This window comes from Prunus mume, linkage group LG4, assembly GCF_029339155.1.
Source record: "Prunus mume cultivar Tortuosa linkage group LG4, ASM2933915v1, whole genome shotgun sequence".
Taxonomy (NCBI): domain Eukaryota; kingdom Viridiplantae; phylum Streptophyta; class Magnoliopsida; order Rosales; family Rosaceae; genus Prunus; species Prunus mume.
In genome coordinates this window covers 13122428-13145426 of record NC_142701.1, presented here as the reverse complement: position 1 = coordinate 13145426, position 22999 = coordinate 13122428, and the positions used below count along the sequence as shown (strand labels likewise).

The window sequence follows — 22999 nt, the reverse complement described above, 5'->3', positions numbered from 1 at the left end:
ACTGAAACCAGCAGAGTTTGGATTTTGCATGAAAACAAATTCCAAACGTTTTTAACTTTGGTACATAAAGTGATATGACACTAGTTGATTGCTTTAGAAATTTATGGTGAAAGTGGTCCTCCTGATGCCTTTATCCAAAAAAGAAAAAAGGGTGTTTAGAGAGACCAACAAACATACTTAATGTATCAATGGGAATAGTGAAGTTGGTGGTGAAGGAAAAGGGGTTAGGTATAATGACAGATTAGGTTTCTTAATTGTGACTTCCCAAAGAAGTTCCTATCACTTGCTTGGATAAAGGATTTTCAGTAGGAGTTTGGAAGTGGCAATAGCAAGAGAAAAGCATCAGTTTTAAATCATTAGAAGGGATCGAACTCTTGACCTAACCGATTTCCCTAGCATTCGTCACCATTTGGATCAACCCGAATGACGGGCAAAAGCATCATTTGCACAGCAGATTCTCATCCTAATTTGCAATCTAAGAACATGCCAAGGCGCAGAAGGATGGCATATTAAAAGTGTATACCAAGAGGTAGACCACTCCATCTCTATGCATACAAAGTTTGAAGCGAAAACTCATCATACCTTCTTCTCCCCTCCAATGGAATGTGCTTTAACAAGCTAATTCTTAAACATGGACCAAACCTGATTTGCAGCCTCTAGCACTTGAGTTGATTTGCAGATGTGTGCACGCGTGAGATGATAATATCATGTGTACTTGTAAATGTGCTACCTATCTACAATGAGTAATGTTACTCTTACCACATTTGTATACCACATTCTCATATCACCTTATGTGGCAAATGAAGTGGACTTCCACATCAATTAAAAAGTGTCAATAAACCATAAAAGAAAAGAAAATGTTACATTAATTTTAATTGATGTGGTTGTCCAACTCGTCTGCCACATAAGGTAGTATGAAAATGTGGTAAGAGTAGCATTATTCATCTACAATATTTTCTGTACATAGAATTCCCACTATATGGGAGCTATACACGGTTTTTGCCTTGCTCACTATTACAGAGAAGCCCAAACTGCTTCAGGTATCAGTAGCTGGACATACCATGATGCCAACATTTTCCTGGGTTGCGCCTGATACGATTACGGGAAGGACGATTGAGCTAAACATCATCATAGAGAATTTTGTATGACGCCGACATAGGTTATGGGAGAAAGGATTTGAAAACAAAGACAGCTACCACTATGAACACAGCAGTTGTACATATCAAAGCCTGCAACAGTCACAACATTTGTGATTAGTGAAAGATGATAAAGGCCATAAATAACAATGCAGAACAATATTTCAATTATGGGTGCTTCTATTTGCTACATCTTTTTTATTCATTACAACCCCTCCCTAAAAAAAGTTCAGAACTTTCCCATTTCAATCTCACGTATTTTAAACTTTATAAAAGAACTAAGAAAAGAACACAAAAAGGATCAGAGAGGGGTAGAGGGCAGGGGGAGGAAGGGAATAGGAAAAATTAAACTTCTTCTTTTAGAAAAAGATAACTGGGTAAATAAGGGTAAAATGAGTATTACCATATCTGGTGGTGTAGTGAGAAGAAAAGGGTGTGCAAACAGAAGCATAAAACTTACAGCTATTGCTGAAGCTTGGAGCCCAGTTCGCTCCCTTGGGTCTCTATGATAATACTTCCCAAAGTAGAGAAATGCAGCATAGTACCACATCACTGGAAATACAAATCCAAGCAAAAGACTGAAAAAAGAAGGCGCATCCATTAGTGAGAAAAGATGGGGCGGGGGGAGAGCGAGAGAGAAAAAACAGGAATACTCACGAAAACCATCCAATTCCACAACCAAAGCAAGGAAGCGGTTTGTCAAATATTCCCAATATCGGGTCCTCTTGATCCCTGATAGGAGCATAGTTGCCATTTCTATGGTTCACTACATCCACCAAATCACTTTCAGAAGGTAATCCCATAACGTCTTGCCATAAACTTTAACAGAAATGATCAATTATTACAGTAAGCACATAGCTTTTGTATAAGCTTAGTCACCAATGATAAATTATAATGAGGAAAACTGGAAAATAACTTCTACAATTTAAGAACACATTTGAAACCTGCCCTAGGTGTTAAGGACTCCTATAGTCCTCTAAAAGTCATTTTCACTCAATGTTCTGACATTTGACACTGTAAATGTAGACTTCTCAGCTCCAGAGGACTAAACAACTGGTATGGAGGTCTCAGTATATAGACATGGGTCAGGTCATTGATTTAATATAAAATTTAATCTTTACCAATTGATTTCAAATCTAAAAAATTAACCATTATGCTGCCAGCAGCATCCCACATGAGCATGACAACTTCATCCAATTCACCACATTTTACTACTATAAACATTTGTGCAGAGTCCCATTTTATATGGAAAAATAAATTGCACTAGCATGCAGAAGGAGTTGCATACTCTGATCCATCTGTCCCAAACACAATCACCCTCAGTTCTGCTCTCCACCTTGAAAGTAACTGTAGTATTTTTTTCTGAAAAGAAAAGAAATTGTTATATGAAAAGTATATGCTGTTAAACAAGTGAAGATAGGTTGAAGTACGACAAAGGAAGATGTGCGAAGGAACCAATCCAACACAATTTAACTGATGCATTTAGGTAACAATGTGACCGTAATGGTTGAGATAAAAAGATGCAAACAGCATAGACACTCAAAAGAAACATAAAAAGTAAAGGGAGACAAAAGCAAATAGGTCATTATATTGTGCAAATTGATATTCCCGCAAAGAGAAGGCAGTTATTGACAGGTTCAGACTTGAAAGACTTATTAGTCATACCGCAATATGGTTGCATTTAGGTTAATGATCAGCACCTCATGAGAAACATATCTCATTACGAGATAATCTCAACTACTCAAGGATGGATGCAATTTCTGAAATAGAAATCATAGACATCTATCACAATTCAAGCAGCACTTACTCAGAACTGTTACCCATTCAAGTTCATACTAAAACTTGAAAAAACTATACAAGGATAAGATTCAAAAGGAAGGGAAATGCCCTCCAAATGAAAATCATGTATAAAGGGCCTTCCCAAATTCTTGGTAGTGCATCCTACAAATAAAGAATAATCACTCTGGCTAGCTAACTAAAGAGATCACAATGGCAGAAGGGAATTGATCATCCTGCATAAATTCTGCATCATTTCGTCTCAAGGCCTAGCCATGTTCCACTGGTAGATTAAATTTTTCACCATCTTTGACTTACGAAGAATTTATAATTCCGTATCAAATTTCCACTCTAAGAGGATCCCCATCACACTTCACCGACAATGATAAAGGCCTAAGATTGTAACTCTAGATTCTTATTTTTAATTGCATTTCCACCATGTAAAAGAATAACAGGATAAACAGAACCTTAATATGGTTGTTGGGTTACAAATAGATTACTCTTCAAAATAAAAGAATCAAGAGATCATATTTGCATAAGAAATCTCCTTGTGCTGTCATATGCAGCAAATATCACTAATGATCTGCAGAATCAATTGCGATGCTAACTCTTCTCCTTTTAGTTGAGTCTAAATGCCACATGCACAAGCTAGTTTTATTCTATTGTGCCTTCTCCAGAAGTGCCAGAGGAGGGGTGATTTAAGATGGCAACTAGCAAACCTCATGAAAGATTTGTTCTTTCTTCTTCTTTTAATTTTCTTGAAGTAGAAGACAAGAAAACCTCAATCAAGTGGGTTTTAGCAACACCCAAAAAGGAAGGAGAAAACAGTTCTTTTGTATATAGAAAGCCGTACGCACTCAATGGGAGGAAACTACCAGCAAGCAAACACAAACAGTTTTTCTATTTTATTCTTTGGGGTGGAAACAGGATTTCTGGTTACAAATCCACAAAAACCTTCCTCTATTTTTTCAGATAGCAAACTTTGAATTACATTACATTGCAAATCCCAATATATGATAACCAAAATAACAGCAAACAACTTTAGTGAAGTGTTCTAGGAAAATTAAGACGAAAAGCATTCAAGAATTACAAAAAATAAGAAAACCCATGTTTGAGCAAAGGATTTCCCATAATCAAAACAAAGAATTCATGTGGAAAGATCACTCTAAAAATTGAAACAAGTCAAACATGCAGTGATAGAAATCAACCCAACTCGGAATTTCCAATTCTTTCCCAGAAGAAAAAAAAGAAGAAGGAAAGAGCAGAAGACTGAGAGAGAGACGGATTTTGAAAAGAGCAAAAGAGGAAACTTTTACCTCTGAAGAAACAGTCAAACGGAGAGCTGAAATTAGCAGAAGCGGCTTTCTGTGAAGGAGTGCTTTTGATGATTGTAAAAGCAGCTGCTGATGACGAGGAATGAAGAAATGGCTTTTTGGTACGAAGTGCCTTTCTCTCTAATCAAGTACGAACGTTTTTATCTCCATTGATAATAAACTTGAGAGTACAAAGGGGAGGACAGAGACAGGCTCTGTTTCTTTACGTTTTCACAGTTTTAAATATAAAGAAACGAGAAAAATGTAATATAAAATGATTGTGTGTGTGCGCGAACCAAGCAAGAATCTGCTGCAACGAAAGGTACGCCATTAAACGGCATGTCGTACCTCATAACGGAAAAAAATATAGAAAGAAAGATCGAAGGTGTAATTAACAGGATATGGATTTCCACTTTTTAACCTGATAATTCCTTCATTAACTTAACAAATCTATATTAACGTTTTATATATACATTGGATTGATATGAAAGAGTAGGTATAACCTTTTATAATTCAAAACTTTGCTACTTCCTAAATTATTTATTAAATTAAATAGTTAATTTTCAACTTCTTAGCTAACCATTAAACTATGTAAAAGGGAATTTGAACTTGGTTTTTGGGTGGATTAACTTAATTTGAATCGGGTTGTTGCATCAAATTTACTTAATAAATCCCTAAATCAAATATGAACTTATTCGTTAATAATCTATCAAATTATCAGATCCAATTGAATCAAATGATTTTATTTATCAGATCAGATCTTAGTCAAGTGCAAAGTAGAGAGCATATCCATTATAACTAACTTTCAGTTAAGTTCATATATGCGTTCCATTTTCCTTGTTCAAGTATCGTTTGTATCAAAAAAATACAATCACGTTTGATTTATTGCTATACCTGGCCAAAACGTGGTCATTTTGGAACATGTCAGTTTATTATTATTTTTGTTTTTTTTACTTCATAAATTGTTGGCCATGTGAATTAAGTAAAATAATACTAAAACAAAGAGGGTTAGCAGATATTAAGCTCCCCAATACCCCCTTCCCAAATTTGTTTCAAATATAATTTCACCCAAATAAAACCTATTCTTACAAACTCCTCCCAAGCCTAACCCTCCACACCAAAACCACCACTCAACAACCACCGGCGACCACCGAATTTAGTGGCGGTAGTAACTTTTCCAATTTGTTTTGGAATTTTGATGTCTCTCTCAAATTTCAAGATAATGTTGATTTTTTCATTAATTATAAATTATAATTTTATAATTTAATTTTTATGAAATTTTTTATCTAAAGTTTTTTTTTTCGATATTTTACACGTTGACTCCTTCAAGAAAAACTTATAGATCCGCCACTAAGAAGAGTTGTATGCGAGAAGTATAGTTGGTTGGTCGGAGATTAAAATCAAGTTCCCTAACCGGTATCATTCTATTTTGTTGTTTTGAAAAAGTAAACCCGAAAATAAAAACAAAAAAAGAGCCTACCAAAACCCTCACTCATAAACCCAAGCGGCCCCAACCTCTCCTCAAATCTCTCAAGAGTCTCTTAACTGTGCAAGAAACCTGCGCAACCCACCGCCACCACTACCATCAGTGAACCTCCAAAGCTCACAGCTTTTTCTCTTTCTTTTTTTCTTGTACCGATGGAATCAGACGCAGAAGACACCAAGTCCCAAATGACCCAAAACCCATCAACGCCACAAACCCACAAGCACAAGAAGAAGAAGAAGAAAATCCCGACAGTCCAAGCCACAATCCAAGTCGTCCCAGACATCCCAGAGAAAACCCCTCCTTTGGTCGGCTATTTCCCATGTAGCTTCGACCCCACCAAGAGCCCATACTCCAATTCAACCGATGTTGGGTTGTTTAGGGACAGCAAAAAACCTAGAAGACTTCAGATTGTGGTGACCCCAAATGGGACCAATGTTGATTTTGTTGGCACTAACTATACTGGTGAGGCCACGACTGGGCAGAGCTGCAATTTTGCACTTGGTGTTCTTGATAAGGCCACCCAGACTTTGAAGATTTTGCCCGTTGCTTCCAACAAGGTGGGTTGGGACTATAAGTTTTTGTTGGGTTGGTTTAGAAGTTGTTAAAGTGATGCAGTGAATATAAAGCACATGTAAAGTTTACATTTTTTGTTTTGTTTGGGGTTTCATTGCTGAGAACAGAAACCATAATATTTTAGTGACTTGTAAACTTTTTCTTCAGTGGTGTTGCTTTTGTTGTCATTGTGATTTGGATTTAGACTTGGAGAACTAAGTTAGGAGCCTTCTAAAAATGTTATGTACACTAAGTATATCCTTATTCTATATGCTTGTATGAATGTATGTGTTATCTCACAGTACACTTTGGTACAAGGAATTTAAGGTGAGTGTGTGTATTCATCATCGCTTCTGCTTTGCTTACTTGGGACGTGAATTTTCAGATATTTAGATTACAACCAATGGTTAGAGGCTATAACTACTCTGCTAAGGAGCCTGAAAGTTCAGTGAAGGAACAACTTACTGGAGAAGAGAAGGCCGAGAAGCAAATGGAGCTCCAGAGTCGCTATGGAACGAAGAAGGCAATTAGGGAGGTAAGAACCTACTTTTTTATTTATTTATTTTATTTTAAAGTTTTTAAGTAAGGTTCACAAGCATTTTCCACAATCACAGCCACCTTGTTTGAGTGTCTCTGTTTGTAATTTATATAAATTTAGCCAGGTAAAGGGGAAAAATTATACAGTGAGTCAGCGACCAATCTACTTGTTTTGAAGAATATATGAAAATTTTAGAATAAGTATGGGTTTTGCTGCATATGTCCGAGCACTTTTCCTTTTGTACTAAATCCCCACATCACTGCTTGTTTTCTCTATAGCTTCTTTGAAATGTTATATGCCAGTATTGAGTTTTAAACACAAAAATATCAAGGGTTGAAGAAAATTGAAAAAGAAGTCCACATAATGACTAGAAACCATTTTGTCGCTATAATGTTGGTGAGGGGACGTTTCTCAATAATCCATTCCTTTTATCAAAAATTAAAACTCTTGATGCATAAATTTTATTAAAGGACAGCTAGAGCTATGTGTGGTTAAAGATACTTGCAATTTACAACTGAGGCTATATGGGAATTTCTGTACAATACTATATCAAGCTGAACGCAATTGAGATTTTTGAGAAGCATTAGTGTGTTAATCTGAATATTCTATGACAATGCAGAGTAAAAAACTGCGCTCCTTGAAGCAAGAAGACGGTCCTGAATCTCAAAAGGATTTGGATGCCAAAATCAAACTCATTGTGCCAAACAAGGAGGCTCTAGAAAGTACTGAAAGCCAAATCTCTCGCCATATCCCACCATTTAATGAATCTGCCACCACTCCCCAAGAAGCATTTCCACTGGACAAGATCATCCTCACAGGAGAGTGGGATCTACTTGGAGATATTTATGAGCATTTTCAAGGAGGAGCAGAAGTTTCATGGGATGCTTTCCCAAGATTTGTTTGCCACAGAATCCATAAATTGCAGGATATTGAGGTAAGAATGCAGAAATGCCTTCTTTTGTCTGAAACATATTAGTGAAAATCTCTTCTGATGGCCATTAAACTACTATAGAATACTTCTAAATATTTTGATGTGGTTGTGCATATATGCGTATAAGGCCAATCCTCTTTTCTGTTTCTATAAGAGCATGCTGAATTAAAAGGCCAACCTTTTCCAGTTGATTGCAGTTTTCAGGGAAAACAAAAAGGAAAGGATAAAATGGAAACTATTATATTGCACAAACTGTTAATTTTCAACTTTAGAGTTTCTTCCTTTACTCCAAAATGGCTGGTACTACTTTTCTGCATTATAAACACTAACACAGACATATGCTGTGTTTCTTGTGCTGCTTTAATGTTGTGGCTAAGGGTTAATACTGCAGACTTTAGTTTTTGTATTTCATCCTTTGATGTTTTCCTGTACATATCGTTATCTAACAACTGCATTTGTGGAACCTTTTAGTTCAATCTAGTATGCTTTTGCTCCCCCTTTTATCTATTCAATTTCATGGTGAAGAAAACAGAATAATCGACATTCTTATGTTGTCCATCTTTGTAGGTTGACGAGGAGAAGTTTAAGCTTTCTTGCATATTCTCATACATTACGCATCTTATAAAGTTCAAAGATCAGCATTCCATGGATGGTATTTCCTCTTCCAGGACCCACAGGATCCCAAACCTTCTATTCCATAAGTTTTCGACTATGTTTCCTATGGAGTCAAAGAGCCTATCAAATGAGAAAACTAATCTCCTCATTAGTTATGTCTTGGTGCTTACTCTTTTCGTGGATGAATTCGAGACAGATTTAACAGATATAGCAAAGGATCTGAGAATGAGCGCAATAGCTTTGAGAAAGCATTATGAGAACCTTGGTTGCAAGCTTGTACGCAAAAGAAACGTAATGTTTGCTACCCTTCCAGTCCCTCTACAATTTCCACAATTGCGGCAGAGGCGGCAGAAGCGCAATAGATGAATGCTTTGTTTATTCTTTGGATTGTTGACAGCATATGGAAGAATTTGGGTTCTTTTACAGGCATATAAAGTGAGATTTAGATGCAGTTTCACAAAAGTGCCTTAAGTTTTTTGTTTCGTTTCTATTGCACGATTTTTAATTTTACTGTGCTTGTGTGGCAGTAATGTTATAAAGTTTGACCAATTTTTTTATTTTATCATGACGACCTTTTTATCACATTTTTATAGATGAATTTGTAGACCACATCTCTATACAGATGAATTCACTTCAACAAAAATTGACGCGCTTAAAAAAACTGACATTCATAAATCGTTCCTCGTTTCTTTTACTTCTCATGGAGTAACTGACTCAACGAGTTGGCACCATTATTCAGAAAAAGGGTGAAGATGGATAAACCTGCAAATCTGTTGCACATTTTCTCTAGATGTTATATAAAAAGAGGGTAAGTTCTCTATCCATCTAAACCAAAAGAAAGCACATTTTCATGTAACCAGTAGCTAGAACATTGCACATACCCAAAAAAATAGAAAAAGCACATAGGGCATTGCATTATAGTTTCTACAGTAGTAGAGATAGGTACATACAGATTTCTATACTTGTACACAAATTGAGCCCACAAGAAAATCGAATGGGCTGTGCTCTCTATATATATCAGCATATGCCAGAAAAATAGGCGGAAAAAATAAAGAGTCGGATAATAAGGACATAGCCGAAACCACAGAATGCGGGTGAACATTCCTCCTCATTTTAGGATTTAATCTTGAACTTTCTTTGAGCTTTCAAGTCCACCACAATCACAGATATGTTGTCCCTGCTTCCCTTTTGGAGGGCAAGCGTTGAAAGGTAGGCAGCCGCTTCCTGAGCTGCTGGATCAACTCCAGCGCCCCTCTCCACAAGAGCTGTAACTCCGTTCTTTTTGTGCCAGAGCAGAATGCGCCGTCGAGCCACTTCACAAACTTCCTCGTTTGTCATGACATCCCATAGACCATCACTAGCCAAAATAAGGCATTCATCATCTCTAGCTCGAGCGACATTCATCACTTCTGGTTCTGGAATTATCCACGGTTTCAGATACCTATCCCCTGCAGGATGAGAAAAAAGAGTAAAGGATGTTCAATTCGTTATGGGAAATGCTAGTCAGAGAACACAATCCATTTGTTCAGACAAGCAACTCAACATACTTACAGACAGCACACACACATTCTAAATCATAATGTTCTTTTATATCTCTTTTCGTTTTTTTTTAAAAAAAAACACAAGAAAAGTCTAGAGTATCAGGGTAAGTCTAGAGTCTCTAGACGTACCAATGGACCTCGACATTGCAAGAACTCCAAAAACACGATGTCCATTCCACTGTATCACCTTGCCACCAGCTGCCTCAATCCTTGCATATTCATCTTCTCTGTTTGGCTGGGAACAATAACAAAAGAATAAAAAATAAAAAGATAAAAGAAAGATTGGTTTCTGCAACTGCAAAGAGAGAAAGCTTTTTCTTTTAACATGTAAAAAGTAAACCAAAAACACATGCTTACTTTATGGTCGACTGATAACGCTATGGCTTGTTTGCCACGACATAGAACTGCTCTTGAATCGCCACAGTTTGCAACTATAATATGGGATGAACAGACTAATGCAACCACAGCTGTAGACCCTACAGTTTCTGGAGCAATAGGATCAAAGCTAGCCTCGGAAGCATTTCCATCACTTTTGATGATGTTTCCGCTAACTTTTCCTTCAATCTCATCATCAACCCTCTGAAAACAATTAGTGAATGCTTTCTCCCACTGCACCTGCTGACTTTCACCCACAGTTCCATCACTCAAATCGTCTTTAATGACTCCAAGCTCTTCAGCCAAAGCCAAATGGAGCCGCTCACTACAATAGTTAGCAACCTGCAAGAGGAGACTCCTTCCAATCAGGTTCACAAATTCTGAATTCTGAAATCGTTTTACAAGTGTAAAAAGATCAAACAGATTAACGTAAAGAAGCATGTGTTGCACCACAATGTTGTTTAGTATAGCTTACAGTTTGATTAATTACCAATATGCCTTGCAATAATAAATTTGAAATTGTTGTATAAGAATAACCTTAACTTGAATGAATAAAATAAATGTATGAAGAAGGCGTGTACCTGAGGGCCCCCATGGCCATCATAAATGCCAAAAAAGTGACTGGTTAGGTGGGTCAAACTTTGGCTCATTCCATTATACAATTGATTCCCAACGAGCATTTTAATTGGAATATTAATAAAACGAGGAACAGCAGCAATTGCATCCTCCATTTCTGGTCTTCTTCCACAAATTGATACAGAACCCCAGAGGGGAATACAGTCCAGCTCAAAAACACTCCGGATACTTGCTTTACTGACATTCTTCTCCCCATTTGACTGGATAAGTACTGTAGAGGTTGTTAATTCAGACTTATCAGATAACTCAGAAGCTGAGCTAACTGCTGCAACAATGACTTCACCCGAAGGCATTTTCCCAAGAGCTGATTCTACCAAGACAATGGCTTTTGCAACAATCTTACCTTCGACGGCATTTCCTATCTCCACAACATCTGGCAAGCTTATTGCAGACCCCACCTCTAACTTAAGCAATTCCTCACTATCAACTCCATTAGTATCATATCTAAAGGATAAGATTTCACCTCCCTCACTTTCTTGAACCATGGCATCATTACTAACAGAAGTGTTTCCATTCTCTGGTAGCATCTTTAACAAACCCTCTCCCTCTCCACCATTATCTTCTTGTGATGATATGGCCACCACAGTAGCGTGACTTTGTATATCATTGCAACTTCCATTGCTGCACGAAACTGACTCTAAAGGCACTGCCTTAATGGAATCTGATGACAAACTTCCAGGGTCTGTTACTAGCTTTAGCCATGTGAACTCCACATTGGCTGCAATTCCAGAATTATCACATATAGAATTACCTAAACTAAGTGTCACTGCAACTGCTGGAGACATGTCTTCCATCAATTTCCTTTGTCTTTGTACCATTTAACAGTTACCTTCAATCTCTACTCAGTAAAGTAAATTTACAATTTGTAATTCCCTCCAACACCTTCCAGCAATGAACTAGGGCAAAATTCTTAAGGATAGACAATATCTCCTCTTTTGCAGATTATATCATTGATCCCCCAATCCTCTCACAGTTATAGTAACACAAACAACAATTACACCACTAAGATCAAATAAGAGATGGGTATGCGCTAAACATGAGCAGAATGAAATGGGGTCAGCAGATCTGGTGGGCAACAATGGATCTAATCTCCCAGTGATGAAAATTTCAAGACTTCACAGGTAAATTGGGCTTCTTATGTAGTGCTTAGCTTACCAAACTCTTCTCCTCCTGGCAGAGAATCAGCCACATAATACCAAAATCCTATCCTCACCACCAACCCTCAAATATACACCTAAGCACATGAAAATAACTGCAATCTGACGTTTATCTATAAATCCAAGAAGAGAAAGCAAAGGGTTCATGAGAAAGAACCTAGGAAAAAGGAAACTAATACTAGTAATCACAAGAAAACCAGACAAAGGTGAAAACTTTTTGACATAGAACTTGGGTTTTCCTGGATCCAAGGCAACCCAACTCAGTCAGCCTATCTAAAAAGTATCTTTTATATATCTTCTTCTCCTTCTCCTTCTTCTTCTTCCAAGGAACACAGGCAATCCCAAATCATCAACAACCATCACAATAAATTACACAAAGACAGAACATCTGGATATGCTAATTAATACATGATCCTGATAAGTTCCTAAACACAAATAGGAAAGAAAAATCACACAAAATATAAGAAAATTTTAGTGGGTTCTTACCAGCTGAAGCTGAAGAGACTTGAATTCAGAAAAACATGGTCAATGGGTGAAGAAGCCTCTTTCCCTAAATTTGTTCTCTGTGTTTCTTGGGGCATGGAGGGAGGCTCCAAGAGAGAGAGAGAGATTCGTGTGTTGTGCGGAAATGCCTTTCCTTTTCACTATGTACTCCATTTGGGGACACGTATACATGATGATATGTAATAATCAATAATGTTACATCACTTGAAGGTCTCTGTGCGACAGAAAATGCTGAGGAGAGGACACTGCTGACACGAAGACAACTAACCATGGACTTTTCATGAGACAAACTTTGAGGAAAGACACGTGTCCGTGGACTGAAAACGACACTTAATTAGGACCAATTATGTCTGTCTACCTGCACAGTACTCTTGTTTTTATTAGCTTCGTGCTACTTGTCACACGACCTCGATGTTGCTCGGTCATCGTTTGGTGATTACAATTTCCAATTTACTGCGAGGTCAAATCAAAAACTTAAAAACCAATGGAAATTATGAAAACTAACTCAAATTTGGGGCTATGAAGAGATTTAATCTGCCATTGATTATTTGGTTTAGTGGCATTCAGATGGAGGTCTCTCTTGGGGTTGTGTAGCTTGACCCAAGCCAGTAATGTGAACCAACAAATATAATCTCAGATCGAAGAATACCATAATAATTTATAATATAAAAGTAAATAATTTTGTAGAAATTAATTGCATTGAGACTTTTTTTTAGATAAAACCCCATATCTAAATCGTTTATATCTAACCTATTGAACTTAGGTGATTTTTTATTTATTTTTTCGGTCGAATTGTACTTAGGTGATTAAGTTATGACAATACTGGTGATGGATCAGATTTGGTAGTAGAGCTCATGTTTGTTTGTTGCTTCTTCATTGGGCTTCTGGCCCCCGACGCACCAAAAGCAAAAAACACCCCAGAAAATAGCATAGGAAACAATGTAACGATTTCAACTTGCAAATGGATATACATAAATAAAATAAAATAAAAATACATTTCTCATGAACGCACACTACACCTAATTGGGATGATGGCCAGTATCATCTAATAGGCAAGGAGATGCACAGGCTGAAATTTACTATTTTTTCTTCTTTTTTTTGGGTAATAATTAATACATAATTTCAACGTCATTTTTCACTAAGATTTGTAGTCAAATTTCCCAACACAAATTCGATTGTCACATATCTTATGAGTTCTTTCAAGCCAAAAAGATGGATATATATTGAAAGCATTTTAAGAAAAAATGTTTGTTAAAAACGCATTCGAAGACATTTACCACACAATTTTCATACTTGTGCCTAAAATGCGAGAGCTAAATGTTCAATACTACCTTATATTCTAAAATTATAATTTTTTCTCTTAAAATACACGTCATATATGCATGTCACGAAACACCGAATCTATAATATGTGTCTTTACAAGTCATTTCATGCCGCTTGAGCTAAGACTTGTAACAATCCAGTCACGCCCAATTCTTTTAATTTTTATGAATTCAATTGCAGTTGCTAGATGTTCAGTTAGTACCTAGACAACCAGAAAAGGCAGGCTCTCTACTTCTAGAAGTGTGACTTGTGAGAACAACCAACTCCAAGTTACAGCCCATCACTTTGCAATGCTAGCTAGAAAAGAGAGGATAGCATTCTATAAATTGGTTAGTGGAAGTTGGTTTTTCCCATGTCACACCATCCAAATATATATCACAACAGCAATAACCAAAACACCTCTTTCCCCTCCTTCCTTTTTTTTCTTCCTCAACTCTCAATCTCCCTCCTGCAGCTACTAGCTCCCATGGCAGAGGCGGCAGCAGCAGGCGGTGCTCGGGTTTAAATGGCGCTTTTCAGATCAAGATCAGTGGGTGAGGACGTCGGCCCCACCCTGGTTGCCATCAACAAAGATAAGAACAGCCAGTGTGCCGTGAAATGGGCAGTTGACAACCTTTTGGGCGACAAGAACGCTCATTGCACCCTCATTCACGTTAGAAGCCACAGCTTTCATCATCGTAGGTATCCGTCTCTTCATCACCATCATCATGATCATATCATCACCACATTAATAATTATCATCATTCTATATGATCACACTGAACATAATATTAATTGCTTGCATTGTAATTTGCTTGGTATATATTTTTTTTAATTTATAAATAATTATAAATTTTAAAATTTTAAAAAAAAAATCTCCCTTGTTTTTTTTGGATTTTGGAGGGGGCATTTGCCCCTTAGTGCATGGTTTATGTTCACAATGCAACATATGTCAGTCATGGTTGCATATCCATAAGCCCTTTTTTCTTTTCTTTTTGTGCAAGTAGAAGATTAATTCTTAACCCCACCATACAGCCTTGTGTATAGGAATTTTTTATCATTAATTTTGATGTTAAATGTAATGATCATGCATCATCATTTTCCTTTTCATGGTCATTTATCTCATTAAGATTGTGTATGTGCTTGATATGTGCTCTTGGTTTTGCAGATGATCATGGAGCAGTCTCTAAAGATGGCCGCCCACCAACTGAAGCCGAGTTGCAACAGTTCTTTCTCCCCTACCGAGGATTCTGTGCGCGAAAAGGGGTTAGTGATTGATCATTTGATTTCCATATAGACTGAAGCCTTTTCAACCCTAATAGTAGCTCACCAGGAACACTTAATTGGAAGTGTTTGTTATGGTGGACTTTAAAAATATATAAGCTTTTGTTTAATTAGTCCTTATGCATATGCTTTTTGGCTAGTTTTTGAATGGTTTAAACTTACAATTTCTCTCTTGATAAAACACAATCATGTATGGCCTTCCACAAAAACTTGGTTAGTTCATGTGTGCTAAAGAGCAGGCCAGGGATGTGTAGATAGATATATGTATGGAAGGTTAACAAGAACTTGCCAAATCTTTTCACATGGATATTGTCTGATAGATTAAGATCATGATGTGACCTGGTTTTTCTGTTGTTGACAATGAGCTTTTCAGATTGTAGCCAAGGAAGTTGTCCTCCACGACATTGATGTTCCAAATGCGCTCGTTGATTATGTGGTTCGCAACTCCATATGCAATATTGTTGTTGGTGCTTCCCATCACAATGCTCTGACAAGGTCTCTCTCTATCTCTCTCTCTCTCTCTTCCCAAAGTAGAGTAGTAAATAATTTCTGTGATAACTAGTATTAGCCCATGTTTATGTTTTTTTTTTAATATTTAACAGCTACTCTTGGTACTTGTCTTGATGCAGAAAATTTAGGCCTGCAGATGTGGCTACTTCCTTACTCAAATCTGTACCAGAAACCTGTGCTGTATATGTTATATCGAAAGGAAAAATTCGGACTTCACGGTCAGCAACTGGACCTCAAACACCGAAAAGTAATGCAGCTACTCCCAGGAATAATAGCTCTCAACGGACACCGCTTTCCAGCTTTCTTCACGGTGTGCCAGACTTTGAAGATGTGATCGGGTATCATTTTAAACCATTCTTGGTGGATAATATAACTGGACATCAAATCTATAAATTCCGGGCCACTAATATGCACACTCTTTAGTGATCAATGTAGTAAACAGGAACTTGATGTTAGCCTATTCTGACTAATTGTGTCCATTGTAGATGATGGTAATGAGACTGATTCAAAATGTTTCTGCATGACTTAATATTATCAGTTCTATGATTTCTTATTAAGACTTTGTCGTTTCAGCAAGTAAAAACCACATCAACGGGTATCTTAATAAAGTTCAGCAGATCTGGCAGTAGGCAAGAGAAAATAGAGGGAAAAGATTGTTAGTTTATGTAGCTTATCAGGAACTCAGGATCTTCAATTTCCAGATGTCATTAGGATCATGAAATGTCGTATTGAATATGAAAATTAAATAAATTTATACTGACTGTATCCACATATATGTACTCTTTGGATGGTAGACAGTGAATTACTCACATTTGCAAATCCTGCATTACAAGTTTTATGTTGTATCTCCCCCTCAAACAAGTTTATGCTGCTTGGTTTTTTGTTGTTGACTTTTTTCCGGCATTGCACAATGCATTTTAGTCAAGGAAGTTCAGCTGGTAGAATATCTTCGGATAAAAGCACTGATTTTAAGAACGTCCCGCCAAAAGCACATAGGTCTGGCAGCAAAACAAATTCACCAACGCAGTCAGTTACATCAGCTACGTCAGATAAGCTATCCCATGGGAATTCCATATCAGGTGGTAGTGATTTCTCAGGGCCATTTAGTTTCCAATCAAATGGCTCTGACAATGTAGACATCTCAATGAACTCGGAGGGTTCCATTAACTCTTTCTCCTCACATACGCCGGTAAGTACAATGATCGAAAACATGTGAGACCACTCTATTTTATTATCTATCCAGATCATGACAGCATACTGTATGAGAATTGACCATAAAAGGTATTGTATTGGATGGTTATAGTTCACATGGTAGGAAAATGTACTACCTACACTGTTGTCAAATAACAGAAAAGAAGGAAATTAAAAATAAATAAATAAATAAAGAGAAAAGGAAAATATAAAAGTGAATGCTGACATGAAATACATGTTCATTTCAATGGTTTGAACTTATTTCTTTTGATAGTAAGAGGATAGAGAATTGAAATGCATGTTGTTGCATGAGTTACAGTCCGCCTTGGATGCTGAGATGAGGAGATTAAGGCTTGAATTGAAGCAAACTATGGATATGTATACTTCAGTTTGCAAAGAAGCTTTGGCAGCTAAAGAAAAGGTAAGAACATGTTAGAAGATATGGTTATGATTTTTTAACAGTCTCCAATATTGTTTATTCGATTGAAAACCTGAAAATGTGGTATTTGTGCATCCAGACGCGGGACCTGCAAAAATGGAAGACATCAGAAGAGCATAAGCTAGAGGAAGCCAAGCTTGCGGAAGAGGCTGCACTGGCTTTGGCTAATGTGGAGAGGCAGAAGAGCAAGGCTGCAATGGAAGCAGCACGGATGGCACAACGACTAGCCGGTATGGAAACCCATAAGAGAAAAATTGCAGAAAGGAAAGCCAAGCAGGAGGCTGGAGAGAGAAGGAGAGCAATGGATGCTTTGGCACAAAACCACATTCGGTATAGAAGATACACCATTGAAGAAATTGAACTTGCAACAGATTACTTTAAAATTTCAAACAAGGTAGGGGAAGGTGGATATGGACCTGTTTATAGAGCCTGGCTTGATCACACTGCTGTTGCCATCAAGGTCTTGAGGCCAGACATATCACAGGGGCAAAGGCAATTTCAACAAGAGGTAAATTATGGTCCTTGTACATTTTTACAGAAAGCAGATGTATGGAAACAAACACACATAGACAGACAACAAGCACAAAAGATTAGGAAAAATCCACTTAACGCATGAAGATAACTTAAATTATTGATTTAATGGAGTACAAGATCACAGCATGGAAAAGCTTCTCATGTATCATTTTTCGAAATCACATAATCTTTTTTTGCACAATGATGTTTCCAATGCAGGTTGAGGTTTTGAGCTGCATTAGGCATCCACACATGGTTCTCCTAGTAGGTGCCTGCCCAGAGTATGGCTGCCTCATATATGAGTACATGGAAAATGGAAGCTTAGAAGACCGGCTCTTCCTGAAGAGCAACACTCCTCCAATCCCATGGGGAGTCCGTTTTAAAATAGCTGCTGAAATTGCAACTGCCCTTCTTTTTCTTCACCAGACAAAACCAGAGCCGTTGGTGCATCGCGACCTCAAGCCGGCAAACATTCTCCTAGACCGAAACTATGTGAGCAAGATTGCTGATGTAGGCTTGGCTAGGCTAGTTCCACCATCTGTAGCTGATGCTGTCACTCAATACCGCATGACAGCAGCAGCCGGTACATTTTGTTACATTGATCCAGAGTATCAGCAAACAGGAATGTTGGGTGTGAAATCAGACATATATTCTTTAGGGGTGATGCTATTGCAGATCATCACAGCAAAGCCTGCAATGGGTTTGTCCCACCAGGTTGAGGAGGCTATTGAGAAAGATGCATTTGCTGAGATACTTGATCCTGCAGTGACAGACTGGCCTGTTGAAGAGGTTTTGTCGTATGCAAAATGGCCTTGAAATGCTGTGAACTGAGGAGGAGGGACAGGCCAGATCTCAGTGCAGTCATCTTGCCTGAGCTGAACCGGCTAAGAGATCTCGGGATGAAAAATGAAGCTAGTGAAGTTGCTGATGGACAAGATCCATACGTGTCACAATTTTCAACGTCGCTTCCACCAGTTGGATCAACCTCATCTGTAAGCCAGGTTAGTTATAGCTAGCTTTAGTTGTCCAGCTTCCTTCAAAGGAAAGTTAACTTGTTCAAAATGGAAAGGCCACTCTCACAAACTCACATGCATGTTGAGCACATAGAGAGAGAGAGAGAGGGTTGATTTGCTACTTAGCTACTTCTCTAGACTGGCATTTTGGACATCACATAACCATTAATTAGGAAGCATTTTAGCTACTTCTCTAGACTGGCATTTTGGACATCACATAACCATTAATTAGCAAGCATTTTCTAGAATAATTAAGCCTTCCCCTCAACTAGATTTTCAGCTGTAAATTTTTATTATGTATAATCAGGAAGGAATGAGAGAAAATCCTAATGTGGAAAATGGAAATTCAACGTAGATCAATGTAAGAAGGCTGCTGCGGATGGAGTCTGTGGGGAAAATGTGGAGCTTCAAGAACAGTTTTCAGCTCAAACGCGGTTCTGCTACATCATGCAGCAGCAGCAGCAGCAAAAAACATGCAGGAAAATTAAACAAGAAGCAGATGGAGGGTTGTTGGTCGTTTGTAAGCAATTGCTCTTCTGTGCCTCATGCTCCACCTTTGAAGAGGTTCAGTTCATTTGGATTCTAATGAAGTGAACTCATTCTTTGATGCCTTCATTGAAGACATTTGACATGGAACTTGTTATGTTACTGTGATGTTAAGTCAAAATAAACGACATGTTGTTGATGTCGTTGATGTTCCTTATCGACTAATGAGACATCATAGTGTTCATTGAATTCACTGACCACATTCCCAAGTTGCACAAACAACAGAACTTAGAAGCAAAAGAAAAAAAAAAGGCAAGCAGTTTCCAAACAGAGAAATATAAAACTAGAGGGAGAGAGAGAGAGAGAGAGAGAGAGAGAGAGAGAGAGAGATTAAATCCAATTGGAGTGATGTTGCCAAAAGAAGAAGAATTTTGAGTGAAAGCAGGGTCACTCGAAGCGCGTTACGTCATTTTAAATTCATATCAAGTACTAATCAATTCGTACATTGTGTCGCATTAGAATTGATACACAAACTGATCACACATACATCTCTATAAAATAAAAAGTTTGTTCAATCACAATGTTTAGCAAAACCAATCAAGAGAGAAAATTCCATTTTTGAAAGGATCCATAAAATTTGAGATGAAGTTATACAAAAGAAAATTAATATTTTCTTCATCTAATAAAAGTTAAAATGATTTGTTATGTTATAATTTAAAATCAAGTTACTCGTCTTTAATATCAAACTTTACTTATTTATTAGCCTTGTTAGTATGTCTTGATGTATGTATCTATGTTTTAACCCAAGGTTTTTTTATTTTATCAAAGCGTTTTAATTGAAGGTTAATTAGTCTTTACCCAATATTTTAGAGATTTTTAATAAAATAAATAAATAAAAAGTAGATATAAAAATTATTATTATTATATATATATAAAAGCAAAAATGGTGAAATATTCAAAATACCAGAAAATGCCCATGCAAACATTATTAATTAATCAATGATAATATAGTAAATTCACATTTTTTTCATATTAAAAATATATCATTCAAATAAAATTCAAATAATAGATCCTATTTTTATAGAACACAACTACTTATTATCTTTTTTAATTCTAAAATAAATTTAATTTTTTAAAAAAAACACCTCTTGCACAAATCCGAAAATGCGTGTAAAAAGGCTAATAAATAAATAATCGTTGATATTTTTAAGTTCCAAGAATAAGAATTATTTTTCGCCCGACGAAGGAGTTAGAAACCGACCCAATTAACCCCACCGACCTAGTACTTATTCTTCTCCTTTCTTTTTCTACGTTTAGTTCGATTTGGGGAACACGTAAAAATCCTCTCTTCCTCCTCGCGCGAGGCAGCCAAACCCTAACCACTCTTAACCCTAGAAGTAGAAGCCTTTTCTTCTCTCTCTCTCTCTCATTTCACCATGGCTCATCACGTGTCCTCTTCCGATCACGACCCGAACTCCGATGCGTCCAAGGCCCGCCTCTACAACCCGTACCAGGACCTCCAGGTCCCGATGCGAAACCTCTACCAGCTCCCAACGTCCCCGGAGTTCCTCTTCGTCGAAGAGGCTCGCCGTCAGCGTCGCTCCTGGGGAGAAAACCTAACCTTCTACACCGGCTGCTCCTATCTGGCCGGCGCAATCGGCGGCGGCGCCACCGGTCTCCTCTCCGGTGTCCGCTCCTTCGAGGCCGGCGATACCACCAAGCTCAGGATCAACAGGGTACTCAACTCCTCGGGCCACACGGGTCGGGTCTGGGGAAACCGGCTGGGCGTGATCGGGTTGATCTATGCGGGTATGGAGAGTGGGATTCAGGCGGTGAGAGATACGGACGATGTTTTGAATAGCGTCGCGGCCGGACTCACCACCGGCGCGGTGTACCGAGCTGCGAGGGGCGTGAGGTCGGCCGCGGTGGCCGGAGCCGTCGGAGGAGTCTTGGTCGGTGTGGCTGTCACGGGGAAGCAGGCGCTCAAGCGATACGTGCCGATATGAGCAGGGAGAGTTCGTTTGTGATGCCAGTGGTGTGGTATTATTGGCTTTTTCTCTGTCTCGTTAGGGTTTGGAAATTTTGATAGTCCCGTTAGGAATCGGAATTTATGATAAATGAATATATGTGGGCAATGCATGGTGTTTCTGTGCTTGGAATTTTAAACGGAATTGATTATTTGATTAACAAGTAGTTGAGCATGGGAGTGACCATGCTTTCATACTAGTTTTCTTGTTAAAAGTTCTATTGTAATTTGTCGAATTGTCCTGATAATGAATAATTGGGATGCATTTAAACTTCTGGGTTGCATTGTATATTCAATGATTTTTTAAATTTGCTTTCTTTACTAACGTGTGATGTTCAATGTATTTAGTGATTACTTATTCTGCGGTGGAATTGTTTTGGTTTGATGTTCAGTCGACATCTTTTTTATCTATTGTTTTCAGTAGTTGATTCATTATGTCTGTAGCATGTTCTGATTTTAAAGATTGTCAAAGGATGTATGTTGCTAATGCTACTTTAAGCAAGATGAAAGGGTTTCCTCAGATGTTGGTCATCTATTTTTTTGTGTCAAATTTGTTTCAATCTGTCTTCGTATCATGTTTGAAATTAGGAAACCCTTCAGGGCTATTGATGCTAGAGAGAGGGCCATTGTGGCCTTTGGCATTCTTATTGTTAGAATCTCTGTTATGTTGTTCGCATATACCATTACGGGGATGTGAAGATTGGATGTGGATACTGTTATGGTAGAAATCTTGCACTGAATATCAATTCGAGTAATACTTGTTTAGTGGTGCAGGGCACCCTTATTTTGAGCGAATTTAGGAATCTGATAAATTTTGATTTGGGAATAGTAAGATTCTTGTTTTGTGGTCTTCTTCTGTTGATGTAGGTTGCATACATCTAGAAAGTGAAATATAGACATATCGCACATCTTTATGAACTGCTTTGATACTGTAGCTCTGTCACATTGTCCATAGTGGTAATATTACTCTTGTATTCCACTAGGTGCAGTATCTTACAAAATTGAAATCATGCCTTTGACGTTTTCGCTCCATATATTATTGTATCTTGCTTTTGCCTTGTATTTGAACCTGGTTGAGCAAAAAAAGCTACAAGTTTTGTCACCTGGAATGCTGTCATCTCTCAGCAGGAACCTTATAAGTGTTTTACTAGCTGCTGCAGGTGGTGTGGGTAGTTTTGAACGTGAAACCAACGTCAAAGTACTAAGAATCTCAACTCCAATTTGAATTTCTTGGAGCCATTCTAAGGATCAGCAGTCTAATTCGATGAAATGATCACAAATCGTATTTGTATGATGTTGAAAGTAGGTTTACTGAGTTCACACAGTGCTTTATGATTAGATAATTTGCTTTAGCAGTATTTCTGACCGGACAATCTTCAACCATTGAAGGTCCTCCCTCGTTCAATTTTGGATTGCCATAGTTGTGATTTACTTCGTATTTGTGAAAAGGTTAAAGAGAATAGTACATGACATCTGGGGAGTTTCCACTTCTAGATTCGTAGTTTCAATTGGGATATGAAGAGAATCAGTGAAGTTGATTTGTGAATTTTGCTCATATAAGCTATTTCATTGAATAATGCTACAATTGGTCTTCCGGCCTAGTGGATACTTTTCCTCGTTAAGCATACGAGGGGTGAGGTTTGGACTTTGGAGTTCAATATCTGCCTTGTGCAAG

The 22999-nt window shown here is 37.7% G+C and overlaps 5 protein-coding genes across 10 annotated transcripts; 3 read left to right on the top strand and 2 right to left on the bottom strand.

Annotated features, from left to right (window-relative positions):
• Positions 1-695: 695 nt before the first annotated feature.
• On the bottom strand, positions 696-4463 carry LOC103327663 (large ribosomal subunit protein eL20z). 2 transcript variants are annotated; one of them, XM_008230021.3, is made up of 5 exons: positions 4229-4463; positions 2425-2498; positions 1794-1902; positions 1597-1714; positions 696-1229 (listed from the first exon to the last, which is right to left on the bottom strand). In XM_008230021.3, exons 2-5 carry the CDS (start codon positions 2432-2434, stop codon positions 1161-1163), a joined length of 306 nt encoding a protein of 101 aa, XP_008228243.1. In that variant the 5' UTR covers positions 2435-2498; positions 4229-4463; the 3' UTR covers positions 696-1160. The 2 variants fall into 2 exon arrangements, with proteins under 2 accessions (XP_008228243.1, XP_088906052.1); XM_089049926.1 differs by lacking the exons at positions 2425-2498; positions 4229-4463 and having other exon boundaries at positions 1794-1955.
• A 1191-nt stretch (positions 4464-5654) lies between these two features.
• LOC103327664 (DNA binding / DNA-directed RNA polymerase) lies at positions 5655-8909 on the top strand. The gene is made up of 4 exons (XM_008230022.3): positions 5655-6268; positions 6649-6798; positions 7421-7735; positions 8300-8909. Exons 1-4 carry the CDS (start codon positions 5864-5866, stop codon positions 8711-8713), a joined length of 1284 nt encoding a protein of 427 aa, XP_008228244.1. The 5' UTR covers positions 5655-5863; the 3' UTR covers positions 8714-8909.
• A 328-nt stretch (positions 8910-9237) lies between these two features.
• On the bottom strand, positions 9238-12811 carry LOC103327665 (protein phosphatase 2C 16). Of its 5 annotated transcripts, none has more exons than XM_008230024.3 (5): positions 12543-12811; positions 10845-12169; positions 10246-10605; positions 10018-10123; positions 9238-9795 (listed from the first exon to the last, which is right to left on the bottom strand). In XM_008230024.3, exons 2-5 carry the CDS (start codon positions 11715-11717, stop codon positions 9461-9463), a joined length of 1674 nt encoding a protein of 557 aa, XP_008228246.2. In that variant the 5' UTR covers positions 11718-12169; positions 12543-12811; the 3' UTR covers positions 9238-9460. The 5 variants fall into 5 exon arrangements, with proteins under 5 accessions (XP_008228246.2, XP_008228248.2, XP_088906051.1 ...); XM_008230026.2 differs by having other exon boundaries at positions 10845-12133; positions 12543-12694; XM_089049925.1 differs by having other exon boundaries at positions 10845-12372; positions 12543-12688.
• Positions 12812-14256: 1445 nt separating this feature from the next.
• Positions 14257-19313, top strand: LOC103327792 (U-box domain-containing protein 35). Its single transcript, XM_016793404.2, is given in 11 exon segments — positions 14257-14560; positions 15031-15128; positions 15520-15641; positions 15776-15994; positions 16578-16845; positions 17167-17268; positions 17366-17794; positions 18019-18604; positions 18607-18800; positions 19120-19149; positions 19151-19313. Coding segments are annotated over 11 exon segments (2247 nt in total). The 5' UTR covers positions 14257-14388; the 3' UTR covers positions 19178-19313.
• A 1289-nt stretch (positions 19314-20602) lies between these two features.
• LOC103327667 (mitochondrial import inner membrane translocase subunit TIM23-2) lies at positions 20603-21599 on the top strand. Its single transcript, XM_008230027.3, has one exon. It carries the CDS (start codon positions 20735-20737, stop codon positions 21302-21304), a length of 570 nt encoding a protein of 189 aa, XP_008228249.2. The 5' UTR covers positions 20603-20734; the 3' UTR covers positions 21305-21599.
• The last annotated feature ends 1400 nt before the right edge of the window (positions 21600-22999 follow it).